General features: G+C 48.6%; 1 protein-coding gene across 1 annotated transcript in view; it reads left to right on the top strand.

The window, feature by feature from the left end:
- The window catches only part of LOC144128189 (MAM and LDL-receptor class A domain-containing protein 1-like), a 197,039-nt gene that overhangs the window by 8,069 nt on the left and 165,521 nt on the right, over window positions 1-23,449 (top strand). Inside the window, exons 3-7 of the mRNA XM_077661338.1 lie at window positions 9,397-9,528; window positions 10,813-11,069; window positions 20,572-20,662; window positions 20,968-21,105; window positions 22,761-22,922. Coding sequence (XP_077517464.1) covers window positions 9,397-9,528; window positions 10,813-11,069; window positions 20,572-20,662; window positions 20,968-21,105; window positions 22,761-22,922 — 780 coding nt within the window. The remainder of the gene's footprint in view (window positions 1-9,396; window positions 9,529-10,812; window positions 11,070-20,571; window positions 20,663-20,967; window positions 21,106-22,760; window positions 22,923-23,449) is intronic.

Raw genomic sequence — 23,449 nt, 5'->3', positions numbered from 1 at the left:
CACGTTGAATACAGAGTGTGTCTGAGGTGGGCGGAGCTCTGGACGTCATGGAATTTTGTAACAATGTGGCCACGATGGCTATGAAAAGATTGCAGCTGTTCTTGAGAAACTTTATTTCGAAATAAGAAAGAGAAGCAAAAAGAGAAATGAACAAAGGCTCGATACAAAATTTTTACTGTAACGCTGATCGCCTCATTATGCATTCTGAATAGGGACAGCACACCCGGTTAGGTATTGAAAGCAGCGTAGAAAAAAATGAATAATCTGGAATAATTTTCACCTGCTGCAACTTGAGAACGCGCAGCAAGTGTTGCTTAAAGACAACAAGTTGCACCCTTTTCATGCTTAGCCATCTGGACCACCCCTGAGATCTTTACCATGGCTAAGGAATGTTTGCTGCCTTACATGGGTGCGCATCCAAAATATGCCTTAAAGAGAATGCCCAAGCGGTTTACAAAATCCCCTACTCGGAGCGCTCGGTTCGCTAAATAAAAAATTTGCGCGAAAGAATGAAGCAGCACGAAGCTGGTGACAGACAAATGGACAGGGACCGAAGCGCGGTGGCCGAGCGTAGTGAAGAACGTGACTGCAGGATTGATGTATTTCTACAGAACCATTGTGCTGGAGACTGAAGAGCGCCTGCACATGCGGCTCTTGCGTTATGTGGCTCATTCAACGGACGCGGAGGATTGTTAGCCGCCTACCGGAACGATTACTCATTCCTACAATCACACTTTACGTTCAATGACCCGGTGGTTGGCTGTACTACAGCTTATAAAGCCAAGCTGCAACTCGCCCGCTGTCACACCTGATGGTGGAACCGAGTAGGTACCAAAGCGTCATGTTATCTGAATTTAGGATGGAGTTCTTTTCTCACTACACTTAAACTCACTTTCCCATCAGGGAGACCTCTGTCGATTGTTTTCTTTTCAGCGCGTTTTTCTTTACCGCATCTATTGCAAAGAAATTCATCATCATCAGCCTGACTACGTCCATTGCATGCAAAGGCATCTCACATACCTCTCCAAAAAATTATGTTGTACATAGCTTCTAGAATGCTGTAGAAGCCATGAAGAAGCGACATCAAATTGAATCGCATAAAACAAACCTCTCTCATCTATCGCCATCAGGATAATACCAGTCTTTCTAACAGGTATTTCCATGCAATACCTGACTGCCATCTCCGCAAGAGCCACCCGCAAGAGTGCAGGTCGTCACACTGAAAACATGCGGTAGTTTAAGCTTAAAGGACATTGCTATACTAGGGGACAGCTTCTGGTGGCTCTGCAGTGCAAGCTACGAGCGCGCGCCGCTGGCTCACCGTCTCGTGACTTTGGATCGTGCGCGCGTGCGAACAGCACGCTTGTGGAATCCAGCGTCTGAGGCTTCTTGCTTCTATTACTTAGCCACTGAAAGCTGTCCCCGAGTAGAGTGACTATGTGGAAACTCAGGAGGCGAGGGTACCACTTCATGAACGCAAAAGGCTTAAAATATTCTAATCTGTTGCGGCCCTCCTGCATATAAGGCACGACCATCCCGCGCGCCAATGTGCAGGGCGGTCGCTGTACTCCGCATGCTGACGAGGGTAGGTTTATTAGAAAGCTAGCAAGGGTCTCTCAAATCAACTACGCTACGTCGACGGGACGCTGGACATTAAAAGAACTCGTGGTAAAGGGAACGACCGTTAAAGATGTCACATTGAATGCTATCGGGGAGAAACAACTCGGTGGTGTCCGGCACCTGTCTTAAAATTCGCTGTATGGTTGACAGATTGTGTGAGGTCATGAGACCACGTGACAAGGGCGAGTCTGCCGGTGTATTTAGTTGTGTGCAGGCGTGTGTAGAGAACTTCGCGTATGAGGTAGCAATGGAGCTACAATAAACTTCGTAATGAAAAATCCCCGCAAGCGGCGAGGGAAACCACGGAAGTGTGTCACTGAATGGGGCGTATTGGCCACCTCCTTTTTCCAATGCTGCATTCGTTACTTTTTAAACCTAAATTCTTTTTGTAAATTGCAGCCTTTGGCGCGTGACAAAGTTCTGAACGAAACTACCTTGAATGACGTTTACGAAAAGGCTGCACATTCGCTGTTGCGCTTTGGGTCTATGAAAAGAGGTTTGCCACCGGAAGGTTTTCCAACGCTCTAAGCGTGTTTGAAATCCAGGATTCGATGTTCGATGGAAACCCATTTGGTCGGGTAGGTTCACGGCGGAAGTGCTTCAAGCGCCGGCCAATCGTTTAAAAAAATGACGTTTCGGGGGCCTTGTTCACTAACAAACAAGGACCCCGCCGGGGCCGAAACGTCATATTTTAAATGATTGCCGGCAGAGGTAAGCAACCTCATGATGTTTCGACCTCATGAGGTCGACCTAGAGCTCAAAATTACCGCAACCGCACGTCGTGAGGTGAGGTTGAGGTGAGGTCGGCGATGGCTCGAAATTTTGTGAGTGAGGTCAGCAAATCAGACCTCAACCTCACGCGTGAGTTTGAAGTTGAGTGAAGTCGTCATTCAGTGAGGTCGAAGTTTTGAGGTCGGGACTTTTTGCAGTTACCACGCCTTACTCCGACGAGTGCCGCTTCCGAAGCGGTGTTGCAGCACATCACCGCAGTGTTCATGCAATGACGCTTGGTGTTCGGTTTCCCCTGTTTGGACAACCGGATGCCACAATTCCCCCTCAGTTTCCGTCCGGTGCTGCGCCGCAATATCCGTGCAGCCCGATCCTACAGGAAGACGCACGCCTCTGGTCTTCCCGGAAGGAGTGCTGCTGTCACCGCACGCCACTCTCCCTCCCCCTTGTCCCGCTGGCGTAGCACCCGTAGCTGCCTGCCGGTCGGCTCGAACTCCCGGGAGCGCGCTAAGCGCGTAACTAACGTTGACTGACGGTAGCTTTGTTTGAAGCTGCCAACAAATAAGTTCAGTCCAACAAGCACGCAATAAATTCGTCGCAGCGCGGATGGCCCCAAGCAAGATTGCTTCGTGTTCATGCTCGTTGTCGGCGCTGACGTCATGGCTCTTGCCATGCTGTCGAATAAAGGGGATCCTGCTGTACATTACAAGCTCGCTTAACAGAAACTGCAGTAGTCGGCACAGGCGAGAGAATGTGATTCATGTGGTTCCTAACAAGGACACCTGCTGATTTGATTATAAAAACACGAAGCCAGAAAATCCTGTATAACACCGTCGAAGCTTTCGATCGCTTCCCCCCCCCCCCCCCCCTTCCCCTTTCGAATCTCATACCAATTCTGTATATTCCCGTTCCGTAATGCAAGCAGATTCAAATATAATTTAACTATTTTATCCTTCCGAATAACCTCTCTTTTGGTCTGCGGGTCCTTGTTCCTTCTAAGAAATTCGTTTATTATGCAGAAACACCACAACACGAGGCGAATGCACCAGCATAGCGGTGTTGCAGTGGCGAAAAAATGCAAAACTATAATGAATGTATGGTGATGCGGCAGCTGACCTTTTTCGTTTTTTTCAATGAAGATATGTGAATGGAACTGATTACATGCTCGCGCTGTGCTGCTGAGTCGCTGTTTCAAAACTTCTAATATGACGTTTAATGGGGCACACTGTTCTTCCCTTCTGTTTTTAGTGTGCGATTTTTTGTTTGTATGTTTTTAATCAACCTCTTTTTTTTTCTCGTATGAGATCAGTTAGGTTTGCGGCTTGCCTTGCAGATGACCAGGCACTACGCGTTATCTTTCGTGCAACTATTTTGCAGAGACCCATCGTTCACCTTAAGCGGCTTCGCAGAATGCTCGCGTGGTGCTCGCGGGTAGAAAACATCGAGGATGCTGGCGTACCATTGATTAATTCAGTTTTGAAAGAAAACGAGTGATTGACATTAAATCAGCTTGTCTCAGACTGGTTGACGAAATGGTACCCAGAATTCGGTTGAGACATATGAGTACTTAGGTGTTTTTTTCCCCCCGCGGTGGGGAGGGGCTCGGAAAAAGATTTCGCCTCGGGAAAATTTTAGCGGAGAGCCATGGTGCTATTGGCAGAGAGAGGTTCACGCTGCCCACTCAAGGCCAGTTGTTTTGACCCATGTGCTTTTAATAGTTGGCACAGTGTTCAAAGACATAATCTAGCCCTTTCTTCCAAAATGCCGCGGGTTCATCGAGTCATCGGAGAATTCGCAGTATTTCGAAACCATTGCCATCGCCACATGGATGGAAGTGGCGGAAACGGGGGAGGGTCTTGACCTTCCAGTAACATCAATATCATCATCCTTAATTATTAGCTTCAGGAAATCCTATTTTCCCGCATATATATTGTCTTCGGTTGCTGGGTTAGGTAAAATATTTAATCAATATTCTGACAACATTTAATTTGGGAGCGGTATATAAGGTTTCCCCGGGCTCATAACGGTGCATCATCATCGCCATCATCTCGAGAGTCAAAGGCATGTGTCATTGCATGATCTTTGCAGTATGTCATACATGAGAACTGGCGGGTTTACCTGCTGGACGATCTGAATGTCGTTAATGTGGACCGGGTTGTGAGCACTCTTTGTAATGCGTCATGGGCGCATGTGCAGTAATGACGGATCCATATGAACCTTGAGGTGGGGGTGGAAGGGGGTGGATGGCGGTCTGGTATGACGAGAAATTACATCATTGTCACGTGAGTTGGTGTGATGTCATATTACAGCGTCGTCACGTGAATAGGTTTGATGGCACATTACATCGTTGTCATGTGACCTGGTATGACGGCACATTCATACTAATTAATCTTAGTGTCATCTAATTATATAAATTAGTATTAATTAAGTGCTTGATGGCAGCATCATCGTCGCGTGACACGTCGGCTCGTGACGTTGCTTGGCGCTGTTTCTTTCCGACAACTTTTTCCGGATATAACCTTGAAAGTGACCATCTAATGCTTTTGCAATAATAAAAGAAGCCGCTCGCTTCTACACAGACATGAATACAACGTGCCATTGTTGGTGTGCGACAGTCGCAGTTAAGTGTTTTCAACATACAGAGGACTGAAAAGAGAAGTTTCGCTATGCCGGATAGAGCTAGAAAATGGAAATATATACTGATATGTGTCTGCATAATCATCACATTGGAAAGTATATCGACGACCAGTTTCTTTATATTCGGTAACTATTCTCAAACCTGAAAAAAGTATCGTGACTATCTCCCCCCCCCCCCCCCCCCCCCTCCTCCCAATTTCTGGTAGATGGTGTAGAACGTCTGTGTTGGTGTATTGCCGGTTCGTGCGTGAATGAGCGAGAGGCTTCCAATACGAACAAGTATACACGAAGCAGGCTACCAAATATTGACACATATAAAGTACTCACCGACCTACTGATGGTAACCACGTATGGGACACCCCTGCCCGAAGGCCATATACTCTCTGAGGGTTCATACCAGATTATACGCTTCTCCTATGGCGTGCACAATAATAGTATCTGTGCACACCTTATTACAAATACCATCATTTTATCTTCCTGTCTGACAGGAATCTCGGAATTGTTTTTAACTGAAGAACTTCTTAATCGCTTTTGTTTCTCGTTTTTTTTTTCTGAGGTCAAGCACCGACCTCAACCTCACAATTTGAGGTTGAGGTGAGGTTGAGTGAGGTCAGCAGTTGCCTCAGGAAAAGTGAGGTTGAGGTTGAGTGAGGTCGGCAAATTCTTTTTGAGGTTTAGGTGAGGTCCAGATTTTTGAGGTGAAATTCCCACCTCTGTTGGTCAGCGCTTTAAGAAATTCCGCCTCGGCGTGTTTGCCAGAATCACGCTTCGTCAGTGGGAATAGAAATGAAACTCTATCATCAACCGGCCTGATCCAAGAGAGAAAATATGTTGAGCGCAAGCGAGGCAAATGAAAGTTAAACTGAAAATCCTATTGCAGGAAGTCGCGGGGAAAAAAGATTAGCACTGTGACTTGCCACCGGAGCTGAAAATAGCAACGCTCGGCGCTGCGATTACGAACATGCCGATAACAAATGCGCCATGCGTGTTCGCCACACATGGCCCTGCTCCAGACGAACGGCGCGATTTTCTTTGCTTCGTTGACCTCATTGCGGCAATATTTGTTCGTGGCGACGGTACTTGTTTAACTTTAAGAAAGGATTCGCAAATATATGCCGACAGTATAGAGACCTTAAGCTGCTTCGGTTTAAGGAATTTTCAGTAATTTATTTATTTATTTATTCGAAATACCCCCAAAGGCCCTCATTCGAGGGTATTACATGAGGGGGGGGGGAAGTGGGTACAAGGCATTGGCTACATGTTATAATAATGCACTAGAATAAGACAAAGAGGAATCACAAATATTAATGAAAAATAGGCATCCAAAAAAGAGTGTAAATAATGTACATGTACATTGCTGGAAAATTTTAGGAGTAAATGACACAACACCGCAAGAAAAAGAAAACGTCGGAAAAAGTCCGCTGAAGCAAAAGTTAACAAAAAAGGAAGACAAGGTCGGAAAAGAGTACGCTGAAATAAGTACAGCCGAAAAAAAAGCCTTTTCAGTAGTTAAAAGATGAGTGAATAAAATGTTGGAATTTACTTATGTCAGATTCTGTGGCAATGTCTGATGGTGGACCGTTCCATTCAGTTATTGTGCGCGATAAAAAAGAATATGCATAATGGATGACTTGCAGTTTATGCGTTGAACTTTCTATATTTTCTATATTTTCAAGAAAAGCGGTTCTTAAACTCTAATTACATTTTCTTTAAAATTTAACGAAAGCACATTTAATGTATAACATACTGTTTCATTCTTACCGAGAAGTGCCCAGTGCGCAGGATCGATTAAACTGAGCCAGGTCTCGTACTGTGGGTGCGAAATGTTTTGCGCAGACTGGATTCAGTTCTCATTTCACGTGCTCTTAGAAAGTGGCATTACACTTTGAAATCACCACATATATGAGCCGTACGAAACGAACGCCAAAATGTAACACGATAGCAGGTCGATGCCAGGAAACATTAAGAGACAAAGCAGACCAAGATAGGCAATATATTAATTTTACTGAATTTTTCAAGTTAACAAAAATAATTGAAATTGTTTATGGCGTGCGTGCATTAGTGCTGTTTCTGCTGAAGTCAGAGCCGACCGCATTCACACCTATGCAATTACCCTGGCATTAGTCAGCGTCCTATTGTCCCCTATTCACTGGCAGCGGCAGTAGTGCGAATATCTTTGGCGAAATCCTTATCGCTCTAACTGATCAGGGCAATGAAAAGATATTTCATGGCGGAATATGAGCGATAGTGTTATTGCAGGGAAGACGTAGGAATGCGAGTTTTCTAAGCTATCTTCATCAGGTTCATCGTACTTTGCCTCTCGATGGATTTTATCGTGGGGTCGTTTGCTTTTGGTGTTTGAGTGAACAGCAACAAGAGAAGAATATTTTTATGAAACAAGATTTTTATGAAAGCTTGTTAAACAACACCCAAAGAGTATAAAATCAGTGTACGCCTTTCGGGTGAATAAGCAAGTGGGACTATTATACGGGGTGTTTCACTTAACTTGATCCAAGGATTTAAAAAAATGGTAAACCGCAGCCCGCTGAAATCAATGACACATTGTTTGCCATCATGTGGCGCTCCTCAGAATATGCATTTATATTCCTCTTAATTAGGGAATCAACTAAAATGAATTATGCAAATTTTCAAATATTCAATTCGCTGTCAAGAGCGTTACGTAAGGTTGTAAGCAGGTTCAGAAACAACCAATCTATTTTATTGTACCGTTGTATTTCCTACGAGGTCCTTTTTTCGGCATCTAAAGAAAGCCACACACACACACACACACACACACACACACACACACACACACACACACACACACACACACACACACACACACACACACACACACACACACACACACACACACACACACACACACACACACACACACACACACACACACACACACACACACACACACACACACACACACACACACACACACACACACACACACACACACACACACACACACACACACACACACACACACACACACACACACACACACACACACACACACACACACACACACACACACACACACACACACACACACACACACACACACACACACACACACACACACACACACACACACACACGCACACACGCGCGCGCACACACACACACACGCACACACGCGCGCGCGCACGCGCACGCGCACACACACACACACACACACACACACACACACACACACACACACACACACACACACACACACACACACACACACACACACACACACACACACACACACACACACACACGCACGCACACGCACACGCACACGCACACGCACACACACACACACACACACACGCACACACACACACACGCACACACACACACACACACACACACACACACACACACACACACACACACACACACACACACACACACACACACACACACACACACACACACACACACACACACACACACACACACACACACACACACACACACACACACACACACACACACACACACACCTCTCTCTCGAACAATAACAGCCAAAGCCTCCCCCTACCCCATTAATACCTGTTCAGAGAAAAGGCGGCAACGTGCAGAAAAATTGAAGCAAATTCATTGCCAAACCTTTATAAGTACAGTAGAATGTACTCAACACATTACCCGTGCGCCCGCCTCTAGTGTAGCGGCCGACCCACACTGTCCCACATTTCGTGGGGTGCGGGAGCAAACCCGAAAACCTAAAGACGCCAAACACGTCATTTGAGTAGTGGGAGGCACCGCTGACCTGTGACATCCTGGAGGGTGAAGAGAACCACATCCAGCAGGTTCTCCAGGCGGCTTAGTCCAGTCGAGTCGTGGAATGAGGATGAGGCTGCTTGGGAAGAGCAGCCTGGATCGCAACCCAACTCAAGCAACCCATATCCGACACATGGTAGCAGCTGACATATAAGGCAGTGGAGCATGGCTTGACTTGCAGCAGGAGCGGTAGGAAGACTCCCAGGGATCTATGAATGAAGATAATCACCAATTGCGAGCACAAGGACATTAACCCATTATCACAATCGCAAAAACTACCATCCGTGAACACTGCATCTAAACACCGGAACCGAAGTGAAAACCGAACTGCTAGCACACCTAATTCGCATTTGGCCTAACTACGCAAATCAACGATCTGTTTTTGTAGCGATAGCTACATTACGGTAGCATTTAGAACCTTCACCGTGGCGGCGCCGCCATGCTGTCACGTGGTTGGTCACGTGACCAAGTTCCACTTGGCCAGCTGTAGCTATCGCGTCACTCCAGGTACAACCAGAGCTAAACCACCGTCAATATTTTGTTTTTCTTTTTATTGCTGCTTGGCAGAACCCCTAACAGCAATTCAATAGAGTACGCATTACTCTATTGTGTGTACTTTCCCAGATACGTGCACATTCGAGAATGGCCACTGCGACCAGTGGGTCTCCAGCGACTGCAGCCAAGGGGCTTGCTTCGAGGTACGCAAGGTGTCCGAAATGAGCAACGGTCCCACTGTAGACCACACAACACACACAGGTGAGTATGCTAAGGCAGCAACTTTCATATCTTGCGTACCACCATGGATACAAGGGATAAATGTGGACGCAACGAAAGTTCTTATTCCTCAAAATAATCTATTCATTGATTTTAATTTTTATAACTTGATTCCTTGCAGCTTCCTCAGCTTTATTTAATTTTTGTAGCTTGGTGTTCATTAATCTGAAAAGGAATTAGAGTAATTCGCAAAAAAAAAGAACACCGAGCACATAAATACCGGACAAGATTGTATAATAACAACTACAGAAAACTGCACAAAACATTGATGCTAGAATGATTAAAAACCGACGCTTTGTCTATAGCATGCCCCAGCTAAAAATTACCAAACTTTAGAAAGCGAAAGAGTGTCCAATGCGAGTGAAATCAACTGTGTGCTGTTATTTAAAGAACCGTGGCTTCATCAGCGATATTTTGTCGGTTCTGAAATTGTCATTGCTAGGTAAGACAAGAAAAAACGTCTTAAAAGCCGAAACTTTATTTCTCTAGAGACATCTCAGATAGCAAAGTATATACGCTTTTGTCCAGAGCGGTGTCAACGACGGGGCTCTGCGTGCACGTGGACTGGGCGCCAGCAGCTGTCAAGCGGTAGCTGTTGTATATTGTGAGGTTTATTACGGCCGGTGAATAAATATGTGTAAATTGTAATTGATGCAAAAATTGCCGCAAGCTGTCTTTCAAGACGACCTGTACTATTTGAATTAACACTGTTGGACTTAGTATCGAGGAGGTTAAGGAGGCTCCCAGGAAGTGCTGCGCCTGCCTGGTAAGTGTAGGGGCCGCATGAGATGCGATCCAAAGTTCACGCGTCTAAATAGCGGATGGGAATAGCTTCTCATATGCACCAATGTCAGTCCTCTCCCCTCGATCGGTCAGAAGTACTTCTTACGAGGTTGAAAACCAGCACCTTGACACGCCGACGTTGTTGACACATTGGGGATCCTGTTTTTTGTGCACCCATTACTTCGCTTAAGACAGTGCCGCGTTCAGTCACGTCGCATTTAGCAGCACCGGAACCAGTGTGCAGAGATGAAAAGTGTTAATATAAATCCTCGCAGTTGTCTATTTGGGCTTTATTTCTGAAGCTACGAATGAAAGTGTCGACACAATATCAGTCAGAATATCTGTGCAGAAGAATTCAGAAAAAGGATAAATCGAGAATTCAAAATTTACTCACTCAACATGTGGGCGCTACTGCAGTAAACTCAGTAGAATTTAAAAGCAGACTATTTGAAGACCATTTTCTTTCGCCTAAAAAAAATGCAGAGGAAGGTTCATGCGCCTACGCTACAACTGGCACCGCTGCCTCCAACGGCTCCCGCGTGGCCACGCTCTTGCACAAGGCCCAAGGACCGCTGTGCTTCACGGCCTGGTACCACCAGTTTGGCACGGACCGCAGCCAGGTAGTTTTCTCCGCAGAGGCAGACGACGGTGTCCGCACCGACTTCTACGCCACCCAGCCCGAGGCTGCTGGCCGGTGGCATCGCGTGCGTTACTCGGAGAAGAACGCAGGCAAAGTTGAGGTGGGTGCCAGTATTGATGGCGTTTATCGCACACTGCATGCCACCACTGCGCGCGGAGAAACACGCAAAGAAATTCGAGAGAGAGAGAGAGAGAGAGAGAGAGAGCAATCGAGCGAAGGATTGGATGTATTATATGAAAGAATGAAGGAACTTGATATTTTACACCTTGTTTTTTCATCTCTACATCTGTGGAGGCCTGGCGGGGTCTATGAGAGCAATGAATCGCAGATTTTGTTTCCCCTGTGGAGCAAGTGAAACTTGAGTTTTAAATCGGAGGACGCCACATTGACAATGGCTTTCTATGAGTTTGAATGCGTTGGGAAAGGAAGAGGCTCTTACAGACCGAGGCCCTGTGGGCGGGACAGGAGCTGAGGAAAGTCTGCCTGACGTTGAACACTCAGCATTGCTGCAGGTCGTGGATCCGGTATGAGAGAATACGGTAAACAAAGCCCACGTATAACAAGCGTTGGTTTCTTGATTTTGACACGCTTATTCAGGGCCGTATACGGTGTAATTTCTATATCGTTCTTGCGATTAAATTTTATACCCTTCGCCATCAGTATTTTATGTACACGCCAACAAAAACAACCACTTTAGAGAGACACCGACATGCAGACTCTTAATCCGTCAGCTCCCGGAAGACGGACGGTCGGCGCCCCACCGGCGCACTAATAAAATCGTTTCCCGCCAAGAATCCCTTGAAACATGATTTTTTCTACATTTTAATACACCCCATGTTTTCCGGCCAGAAAAGACTGAAGCCGGAGCTTCCGTTCCTTTTCACATCCCGCCACTTTTCGCACCAAAACTGCGAATTCACCCAATATGCCAACTTTATCTATGTCAGAGGGCCTATAGTCAAATTTTGGGGGCGAGCCAAGTGCCAAATTTTGGTTGCGTTCCTGTTCTCATCACACCAATTTTCGCACCACTTTATCTATGTCAGAGGGCCTATAGTCAAATTTTGGGAGTGGGCCAAGTGCGAAACGTTGGAGGCCGACCAAATGAAAAAATATGGCTTTAGTCCAACTGCCAAATTTTGGCGGTGGACCACCTGTTACATTTTTAGGAGGTGGGCCAGCTCAGAAAAGTTGAAATGTTCCAGTGCTAAATTCTGTTGGTTGGTCAACTATCAAATTTTCCTAGCTTCGCCGAAAAGCCAAATTTTTGGTGTCTCTTTGGAATTTCAAACTTGACGGTGCTCTATGCCAGTGTAGCAGTGGCAAATTTTTGGAGTCCATCAGAATTTCAAGTTTGACAGTGCTGTCTGGTTCCTAATGATTTACGCGACTCGTATGACATCAGCTCCCAACTGACCAATCAGAGAATGTCCTTACGAAGAATCCGGGTGGTTTTTGCAAGTCTGCCACCTCATGCGGTCGCATTAAAGATGGGAAACCCAGCATGTTCCGGACAGTACATTATCTGCGCTAAAATCTGAAAAAATTGATGCCTTGTGCAAATATCTGGAGACCAAGAGTTAGTGTGCGCTCTTTTATGAGGTGTTGTTTGCGACAGCCAGGAAAGACCTTCACCATGATGTGAGATAGTGCTGTGACATTCCTTGTGTGTGCTACGAGGTACATTCCTTGTGTGTGCTACGAGGTACATTCCTTGTGTGTGCTACGAGGTTCCGCGTTCGACGGCGCGGCGTAGACGGAGACCCAGATGACAGCGGCATCATCAATTACCCAGCCATGCTCTTTGAGTGACGACCAGAACGAAGGGACCCGCCGCCGTCGCCGCGGGGAAACGGGCTTATCCTCCCCAATTGGCGTGGCGGTTCCAGGGGCGGCTCTCCCGAGCACATTCCAGGACAAGGGAACTGTCAGCGGGCCAGAGCGCGCCTTACCTTGAGGAGCGAGTGTCAGTTGATGGATGGAGAATGGAGGCCGGTGACCCGCGGGAACTGTCAGCGGGCCAGAGTGCGCCTTACCACAGCCGACGCTATGCGCTACCTCGAAGACAACATTCTTTCCCTCGGACTCAACACGTGAGGGGGGCGAGACAATAAGTGCGGCGGTATGTTTGTGCGCCCAAGTGAAAGCCCTAGCCCCCCTCCTTCCCCTCCGGCGTGGGCGTCCTCACCCTAGGGAGTGTGGAGAAGAGGATATAAAAATCGAGAAGCAGTACGGAAGAAGGACGCTCAGGACGACATCGTTCGCCAAGAGGGCCTTCAGCGCCGAAACCCGACGGCGTGCAGCTACCACCAGCAACCGCTCGAGCCCAACTCCGGAGCCACTCCATCGCCCCCTTGAAGTCGTCGGCACGTAAGCTCGGACGCCCCAGCCTCTGAATCTTAATCATGTATAATTATTGAATATATCTGTTTGTTTAAACTGAGCCATACGGTGTCTCTTTGCCTCTCCGTCCCGTGTGGACCTGCGCATTATGGGGGTCATCACACTGGTGTCAGAAGTGGGGTCTCAAAAGCAAATGTCCTCTGAATGCTGCGACATTCATGACTTCAAAATTGTAATCAAAAGGGAATCACGGGACTGATTGTGGGACTTTTACACCCATTTGAGAGGCTTGAGGCACCGGAGGGCTTGAAAAAAAAAATGTCTTTATCTGAGGGAGCTCCCACTCCACAGCCGTCGCTCGGAGCAAGCATGCTGGCATTAGGAAGCGTCATTCCGACGTTTACGGGAGATAAGACAGGGGTTCCAATCTGCGATTTCTTTTCCATGCTAGAAGAGATTGGGAAAATGGGGGGATGGTCCGATGCTCAAATGCTATGAATGGCGAGGTGTAAGATGGCAGGAGCTGCTCATGATTTTGCATGGCGAGACGAAAAAGTAAAATCCACAAAATCATTTGCGGAATTTAAGAAGCTCGCGTTTGAGCATTTTGACACTGAACCACGTCACGTGCGAGTACAGAGGTTCCGTGACGCCGGACAGATGGTAGGGGAGGACGTGTGAACGTTTGCGTCGCGGCTTCAGCGCTTAGCGCGCGATACGTTAAGCAGGGAGGAGGAAGGAGACCAGCTTAAGAAGAAATACGCGGAGGATATACTTAAAGAGGAAATGACCGCTTTGTTCGTGGCTGGTCTGCAAGACCCCGTGCGCCGATTCGTGCTCTCGCGCAAGCCGAGCAATTTCGACCAAGCCGTGGAGGCCGCATTGGATGAAGAACAAAATGAGGCGTTAACGACAGCCGCAGCGAGAGTACGCGTCATAGAGAGAGCGGTGCTCAACCCTGAGGTTGCTCTCTTGACAGAGCGGTTAGATCGCTTAGAACAGCTGCAATCTCAGCAGGTAGAACGCCAGGTTGAAGCGCGCGCTCAACAGCGCCCATTCGCTGGAAACCGGAGACCGCCACAAAGCTACAGGCGCGGTATGCGAGATTTTGAAGAAATCGTATGCTTCGCTTGCCAGGGTCGCGGACACATCGCCAGGTTCTGCCAAAACGTGCGCCGTGGGGAGCCACAAAGGGAAGCAGGCGAGACACGCCCTAAGCAAGCCTACAGCGGGGCTCCAGATACCGAGACAAAAAACTAGATAGTCCTCCCCAGCCTGAGGAGCGTGGGGAGGGAGCAGTGGATGATGAGGTGGTGGTAGTTTGTGTGGCCGACGAGGCATGCCCTGATGTGCGTTGCAAGTTAAATGGTTGTTGCATGGAATTGTTGATAGATACGGGGTCAAAGGTGACATTGCTTAAGGAGAGCAGTTTTAACACGCTTCGAAGGAAGGGGGACCGCGAGGTGTTGGAAGCGTCTGGTGGTATGGAAACCAAATTTGTAGGCATAACGGGGGATCCTCTTGGCATAAGTGGACTCTACCGGTTACACTTCTCTCTCGGCGGAATTGCATTGGAGCACCCCTGCTACGTATGCCCGGACACGGTGTCTCTGCCAAACGGAGTGTCAGGTATATTAGGGCAGGATTTTTTGAGAAAAGGGAAGGTAGTAGTCTCATTCTCTGAGGAAGAGGTTAATGCGGGCGGATCAAAAGTTCCGTTTTTGAACAGGAGAGGGGCTGAGATTCGCATTACCGATATTGACACCCGTCAAACAGTGGGATCATTGGAGAAGGTATATTCGCGGGTTGCCGTCAGGCTGGTCGATGAGGCGGTCGTCCTTCCTTGGTCGGAGCACATTTTGTACGCGTTTGTGCCTTCAGATGTAGAGAGCGGCGCCGTGGGAGTGCTTGAGCCGGTCGACTCTCTCAGCAATGGCCTGAAGGCAGCCGCGTGCCTCGTGACAGTTAATGACGCCCACAGAGTGCCCCTACGGGTGGTTAACTGTAGCCAGCAGCCACTGAGCCTTCCCAAGAACAAAACATTGGCTTTCTTCACCTCTGCGATAGAGAAACGTGAGCCCACAGATACGGTACTCGCAACTGTAGAGCATGCTAGTCCTTCGGCTGCTCCAAAGGTGTCGTTCGATCTTTCTCACGTAAAATCCAGAGAGAGGGAGGCTCTGGCTGGTTTGCTGAACGACTACTCGGAAGTATTCGCCGCGTCCAACCTGGATTTGGGCTGCTGTGGCGTTATAAAGCACAGGATAGAAACCGGCACTTCATCGCCCGTTTACCAGCGTGCGTACAGGATTCCTTACTCCCAACGTGAGGAGATGGAGCGGCAGGTGCAGGACCTGATTGATCACGGCATTGTCGTACATTCAAAGTCACCCTGGGGAGCACCAGCACTATTGGTGGAAAAGCCAGATGGCTCGTATCGATTGGTAGTGGACTACCGCAAACTAAATGCCGTAACTCGCATCGATCCATACCCCATCCCCAATATACAGGAGACGCTTTCTCAGCTGGGCTCTGCCAGGTACTTCACGGTAGTGGACATGGCGGCGGGATTCTGGCAGATAGCAATGGATCCGGCAGATGCCGAGAAAACGGCATTCAACACGCCCTCAGGGCACTATGAATGGAAAAGAATGCCGATGGGTCTGGCCAACAGCCCTGCTGTCTGGCAGAGAACCGCTGATGTTATCCTGGCAGGTCTTCTGGGGAGGCTGTGCTTCGTGTATATGGATGACATTATCATATACAGTGACAGTTTTGAGAACCATTTGCGCGATATTGAGCAGGTTTTGGTGCGACTAAGAGCAGCGGGTCTCAAGCTGAAGCCCTCTAAGTGCCAATTCCTCAAAAACGAGGTGAAATACCTCGGGCACGTTGTTTCAGCTGACGGCGTGCGACCGGACCCTGAGAAACTAAGGTGTGTCTCGGATTTTCCATCCCCGACTAGCGTCCGCCAGGTCCGGCATTTTCTCGGCCTGATCGGTTACTACCGAAGGCACATAGAGGAGTTCGCCAAGCTCGCTAAGCCGCTCACCGCCTTAACCGCCAAAAATGTCGCCTTTCGCTGGGACGAAAACGCGGAGAATGCTTTTGGGGCCCCGAAAAGGAAGCTAATGAGTGCCCCGCTGTTGCGCCACCCGGATTTTAATTTGCCCTTCGTTATGGCCACAGATGCGTCAAAGTTCGCAGTTGGTGCCGTGCTATCTCAGGTTATCGAGGGCAAAGAACATCCCGTTGCTTTTGCTAGCCGACAGCTGAGCCCCACAGAGCAAAAGTACGGAGCTACGGAAAGGGAGTGCCTCGCCGTTGTCTGGGCAGTAAAGCACTTCAGATGCTACCTTTACGGCCGCAAATTCAAGCTAGTCACAGACTGCCATCCTCTGAAATGGGTGATGAGTGTCAGGGACCCTAGCTCGCGACTCGCTAGATGGAATCTACACCTGCAGGAATACTGCTTTGAAGTTGAGCACAAGTCAGGAAAGACACATCTGAATGCTGATGCACTCAGCCGCACAGCTGCCGTGGCAGCTATAGATGAGTTTGTCCCCGTAGTCGACCCCGCCGAATTACGCACAGAGCAGTGCAAAGATCCTGACCTGAAGCGAATAATCGAAAGCTTAGAAGGCGCACCGTCTCACCCCGAACAGCTAGGTTATTTCATTGACAAAGACGGCACCCTGTGTCGGCGCACGAGGCCAACCAGGAAAGGGAGACCAGAGAAAACCGCTTGGGAGAGAGTCGTCATACCTCTGTCGTGGACAGAAAGGGTTCTTCGCGCGTTTCACGATGCGCCATGCGCCGGTCATTTTGGCGTAGCGAAGACACGCAGGCGTGTGGAGCGTTTGTACTTTTGGAGTGGCATGCGACAGGATGTTAGAGACTACTGTGCGAAGTGTCATTCCTGTCTCGAAAGAAAAACACCCAAGGGACGAAGACCAGCTCCAATTCAGCCGTTCTCTGAGGTTTCGGCTCCCTTCGAGCGGACAGGTATGGACATAATGGGCCCATTGCCCACGACCACTTCCGGAAACAAGTACATTTTAGTATTTGTCGATCACCTTTCAAAATACGCGGAAGCGGTAGCACTCCCAGATCAGAAGGCAGACACGGTTGCAAGAGCATTTGTCGAACAGATCGTGCTCCGACATGGACCCCCGAGGCAACTCTTGACAGATCGGGGAACGAACTTCCTGTCGCAGCTAATGAGGAGAGTTTGCGAGCTGCTTAAGATCGCTAAGAAGCAGACAACACCGTACCATCCGGCTTGCAACGGCGCGGTGGAGCGACTGAACCAAACCGTGGCCGGGTTCCTGTCGCATTTTGTTTCGCGCGACCAGCGGGACTGGGACTTGTGGCTCCCGTATGCAATGTTTGCCTACAATTACGCAGCACACGAGAGTACGGGCGAATCGCCATTCTTTCTTCTCGACGGCCGAGACCCGGACCAGCCTAGTGAAGTGCCAGAGGGACCCCGTCGTGTCCCATACGCTTCACTGGACGACTATAAGGTTGAGCTAGAATCGCGCTTGCAAGTGGCGAGGGACATCGCAAAAGAGGCCTTAAAGAAAGCGGCGAAGCGCAGGAAGGAGGTGCACGATCGCAGTGCTAGAGACGCGCCGTTTAATGTGAGGGACAGCGTGTACATTGAAAACTGCCAAATGCAGATTGGGCTAGCTCGTAAGTTCCAGATGAAGTGGAGAGGACCGTGCGAGGTTGTCGAGAAGCTTTCTCCGGTAAACTTCAGAATCCGAGACGTGAACCGGCGCTTGATAAGGATACACGCAAATCGCCTCAAGTCGGCACCGGTTCAGTATTCACGAAATGAGGAAAGGGAAAGCGCGGATTTTGATGGGGACAGAAGTGAAGCGGAGCGCGCAGATAGTTCGCAAGAAACGCCCTCTCCTGCATTTGTTCGGCAGGCGCCAGAGGTGACGGCCGGAATGCCACCGGATTTACTTCATGCATTGCTAGAAGAAGAAGCGCGCGAGGTTGCCGCGCAGATAACGCCAGGGGAGGCTCCTGCCACGAGCCCTCGCGAGTCCCAAAGCAGACAAAGGGTCACAGACTTACTTAGTATGACTCATGAAGGCCGATATCCGCTGCGAAATCGGAAAGCTAAGTCGGACTAATGGCGTAAACAGAGCGGAGTTTTGAACTGGTTAGAATTGTGTAATGCCACAGCTCATAACATTGCTATGTGCTTATGTGTTAAGTTATCGGAGTTGGTAGTTAAACCTTTCTGTCATTAAGTAACACCTTCACAGGAGAGCATGCGGAGCGCATGCAGAACCTGCCCTACTTCCTTTCGTTATCTATATTTTTGTCTGTGCCGTGATCGTGCTAGAAGTGGGAGCTCCTTTGTAACTGTGGTAAATTTATTTCGTCCAGTTTGGACTAGAAAGGAGAGGCTTGGGTGCTGAGTTTCATGTTTATCTGTAAAAGAAGATCAGTGCTGCCCCTGGAGACGCCAGTTATGACAGCGGAGGCATAAGGTGTTGTGCAGTGGTGTTGAGTGCAACGAAAAGTGTTTTGTCGGACGCACTGTGCGAGGCGATTCAGAAAGACAAGGGGAGCTGCGTGGACTCAAATGTTCGGAGAACATTCTTCTGGAGGGTGAGCGAGTGTGACATTCCTTGTGTGTGCTACGAGGTACATTCCTTGTGTGTGCTACGAGGTTCCGCGTTCGACGGCGCGGCGTAGACGGAGACCCAGATGACAGCGGCATCATCAATTACCCAGCCATGCTCTTTGAGTGACGACCAGAATGAAGGGACCCGCCGCCGTCGCCGCGGGGAAACGGGCTTATCCTCCCCAATTGGCGTGGCGGTTCCAGGGGCGGCTCTTTCGAGCACATTCCAGGACAAGGGAACTGTCAGCGGGCCAGAGCGCGCCTTACCTTGAGGAGCGAGTGTCAGTTGATGGATGGAGAATGGAGGCCGGTGACCCGCGGGAACTGTCAGCGGGCCAGAGCGCGCCTTACCACAGCCGACGCTATGCGCTACCTCGAAGACAACATTCTTTCCCTCGGACTCAACACGTGAGGGGGGCGAGACAATAAGTGCGGTGGTATGTTTGTGCGCCCAAGTGAAAGCCCTAGCCCCCCCTCCTTCCCCTCCGGCGTGGGCGTCCTCACCCTAGGGAGTGTGGAGAAGAGGATATAAAAATCGAGAAGCAGTACGGAAGAAGGACGCTCAGGACGACATCGTTCGCCAAGAGGGCCTTCAGCGCCGAAACCCGACGGCGTGCAGCTACCACCAGCAACCGCTCGAGCCCAACTCCGGAGCCACTCCATCGCCCCCATGAAGTCGTCGGCACGTAAGCTCGGACGCCCCAGCCTCTGAATCTTAATCATGTATAATTATTGAATATATCTGTTTGTTTAAACTGAGCCATACGGTGTCTCTTTGCCTCTCCGTCCCGTGTGGACCTGCGCATTATGGGGGTCATCACAGTGCACAGTCGGGCAAAGTAGTCTCCCAGTAATTAAGCTTAACCGGCCCTTCTGCCATCGTCTTGCAGCTGCAAACTTTGTAGCCTCATCACACTATTTAATTCTCCGCCGCCACCGAGTACTTTGAATTCCCCGGTCTTCTGCGTGTCCTGAGCTGTTACTGCACCTGTACAAATCCGGCGGCAGTACAACGGTTTTGCTCTGCGCATTGCACGTGTGACCTATTTCCCATCGCCCTCACCTAAGCTAATCATTTTACATGAGATAGCTATACTGACTAAACTTTTTCCCGCAAAAACTGTCCAAGACATGAATGATTCACGTGGGACCGGCCCCACAGCTACCGCCTCAAGGACACAACCATATATCCCGCACTGCTGCAACACCGGCATCAGCTGCACAAGGCTTCACGGCCGTTTATCCGTACTTTCGTGCCCCTCTATATTCCGTCGCTCTCCACACGCTATGCTGGCACCGGAGTGCAGATCCGCATGTAATATTGCTGTGCTTCTGGGTCGCAGTCTCTTTCTCAGCGTAGCTCTAACCTTACAGAGAAAAATGCACACTGAGATGTAGCTTTGAGCTATCAATATTAGAACACTGTCGGCTTTATAGTCGTCTTCGAAACGTTTATTTATTCCTCTCAATTGTGCTTGCCAAGTAACAAGTGGCTCTAATTGTTCTGCGGCAACATGTTGTAGGCTAGAGGAGTACTGTCCGCTGTTAAAATCTTCCTGGATTTGGTCGCACAGCAAAGCCAACTCTATTTTTCTTCAAAATGCGCAGATAGATCCAATTACGCTTCCCCGTGAGTGACACCTCGGAAAAGGCATCTTTGGCCGCGGATGATTTGACCGTGGAAAGCGGGGAGTGCCCAAGCGGTAAGAGGAGCAGGCGGAGAATGTGATGCACTTGAGATTATCTTACAGCAACTGAAGACTACTAGATACTTCCGATTTACCTGCATTGTTGTGACATTTAGTACTGCTCCTTTAACTTCTGAACGTATTTTCGACAGCAGGCTTCCAAGACTATACATGCTGTAGTTTAAGATCATTACAAACCTTGTTTGGCTTGCTCAGTGTTTCTATATCACACGTCAGCGAGTTGATTAACGAGTGATATTAGCCTGTTGTCATCGCCTTGCTAGTGCCCTCAGTAATTCTGATTTCGGGATTAACTTCAGAGCCACAGGACGGTTCCTGCGACTTCGACTGGGGCGAAACTTGCGGCTACATATTTGACAAGCCTTCCGTGTTGTGGAAGCTCGGTGATCATCGAAAAAGGTTCTTCCTTCCCGACTACTCGTCTGGCGGAATGCTTGGTGAGTAGCCTCTCCTCCTGAATCACAAACAGCTCGTTTTTTGGCATAGTTATAGTTTTGCGTTGGTGCGCATCAGTGTAATATTGTTCCTTGCGAGTCTTACTGCGGCTGTAGGGTACCGCCAGACTCTATAAAATGCCTCTAGGACGCCGCTCGTAGCTGGGTCTGCAGAGCCCGGAAACATGTGGCAAATAACACACACACACACACACACACACACACACACACACACACACACACACACACACACACACACACACACACACACACACACACACACACACACACACACACACACACACACACACACACACACACACACACACACACACACACACACACACACACACACACACACACACACACACACACACACACACACACACACACACACACACACACACACACACACACACACACACACACACACACACACACGCACGCACGCACGCACGCACGCACGCACGCACGCACGCACGCACGCACACACACACGCACACACACACACACACACACACACACACACACACACACACACACACACACACACACACACACACACACACACACACACACACACACACACACACACACACACACACACACACACACACACACACACACACACACACACACGCACGCAAGCACGCACGCACGCACGCACACACACACGCACGCACACACACACAAAGGGCGTTGTTCCTGTTGCTCCAGCGATTGTTGCTCTTTTCACGACCTTTGTTTTTTTGCATTGACAATTCACTTCTAGGGATATTTCGTGGTGAACTACTCACTTTCAATACATCCCGGCCGCGGCGGTCGAATTTCGATGGAGGCGAAATTCTAGAGGCCTCTGTACTGTGCGATGTCAGTGCACGTTAAAGAACCCCAGGTGGTCGAAATTTCCGGAGCCCTTCTCTACGGCATCTCCCATAGCCTGAGTCGCTTTGGGACGTTAAACCCCCTTAGACCAAATCAAACCAACTTTCAATACGCCGTAAGAGTTCAGGTGGCGTTGCCTCAGTGCAACGCGAGATGAGTTGATGGTGCTGAGGGCGATGCAGGTCTGAAAGTGAGCTGAGGGAAATGGTACGTGACATTGTGAAGCCATTTGACCAATATACATAGTAACTATTACTTGTCGCTGCTTTTATCTCTGTTGCCGCAGTGTTGCTGAAGCGCCGTGCGAGACTCGCTTTTGCAAAGTAGAGAATCTAATGGCATAAATAAGCCAAAACCAAATATTAAGCGCTAGTAAAACATTGCTGTTATATTGTGAATGTTTTTAAGGAGAAAATTATATAAAAAAGAAACGCTTAGATGTGACTGTGCTGTTTTCATTGAATCGTGGTATAGCAGGTGTGCTCTACAGCTTTAGATTTTGACAGGGAACTATTTGTTAATGCACAGCAATATTCCAAAGCAGTCAGAACTTATATTACAAAATATATTGCCTCTAATTTCAGCTTTGCGGATATGTATTAATATCGCTCCACGGCCATTTCGGCGATTTCCCGTTTCTTGCTGTTATAATACGCTTTAATGCCTTGCGATTAAAGGTCGCATGGTATAAAAAACCGGTAGCCTGTGCAATATATTTCCAAAAGCATAAATTATGTATTGGGTGCTTGGCGATTGATTTGTTCTCCCCACAGGTGGTCTCGCATACCTAGAAGCAAGAGATCGTGCGGTCGAAAGCATTCTTTCGTCACCAGGGCTACCTGGCCGGTCGGCTGTACAGTGCCTCAGGTTTCAATACTATATTCCCGAAAGTCCACTCACAGCGGAGAACTACCGAATGAAAGTCCAAACAGCAGGTAATGACGATACATCTGGTGACATTCATTCGCAAAGTCCTTTAATATGATAATTTCTTTTCTGGTGGTGTTCATCTAGGGTCCATCGCTTTCGGGTGAAACCCGATTTTACCCAATTCTTGCACCCCGAGCATATTGTTTAAAAATGGGTTACACCCGATTTCTACGTCTAAAAAAGGCCTTGTAGGCGATGCTGGTTTTCTACTGAAAAAAGAAGACACCGCAAGTTCTTTTGGGATATCTATTGCTTATTCCAGAGGGCGCATTCAGTCAACGGAGGATCATAAACTTCCTTTAACCATAGTTTTCTTGAGGCGGATGAATTGGGGTATACGCCCGAAAAGGACCGTTTAAAGCCAGACGGTGAATCATGGCTACAGACGAGATGTCTTATAAAAGTCACCATTAAGCACGATCCACGCCAACGACACCCACATCCAAGGACCTTGTGCGTTTGAAATGTTCGCTGTGATGGTGAATGTTTTCGTTTTGCACAAAAAAGAACAGTCCTGTCTTGTGAAGATGTG

This window comes from Amblyomma americanum, chromosome 4 (genome assembly GCF_052857255.1).
Source record: "Amblyomma americanum isolate KBUSLIRL-KWMA chromosome 4, ASM5285725v1, whole genome shotgun sequence".
In the NCBI taxonomy this organism is placed as follows: Eukaryota; Metazoa; Arthropoda; class Arachnida; order Ixodida; family Ixodidae; genus Amblyomma; species Amblyomma americanum.
This window is presented reverse-complemented; position numbering and strand designations above follow the sequence as displayed.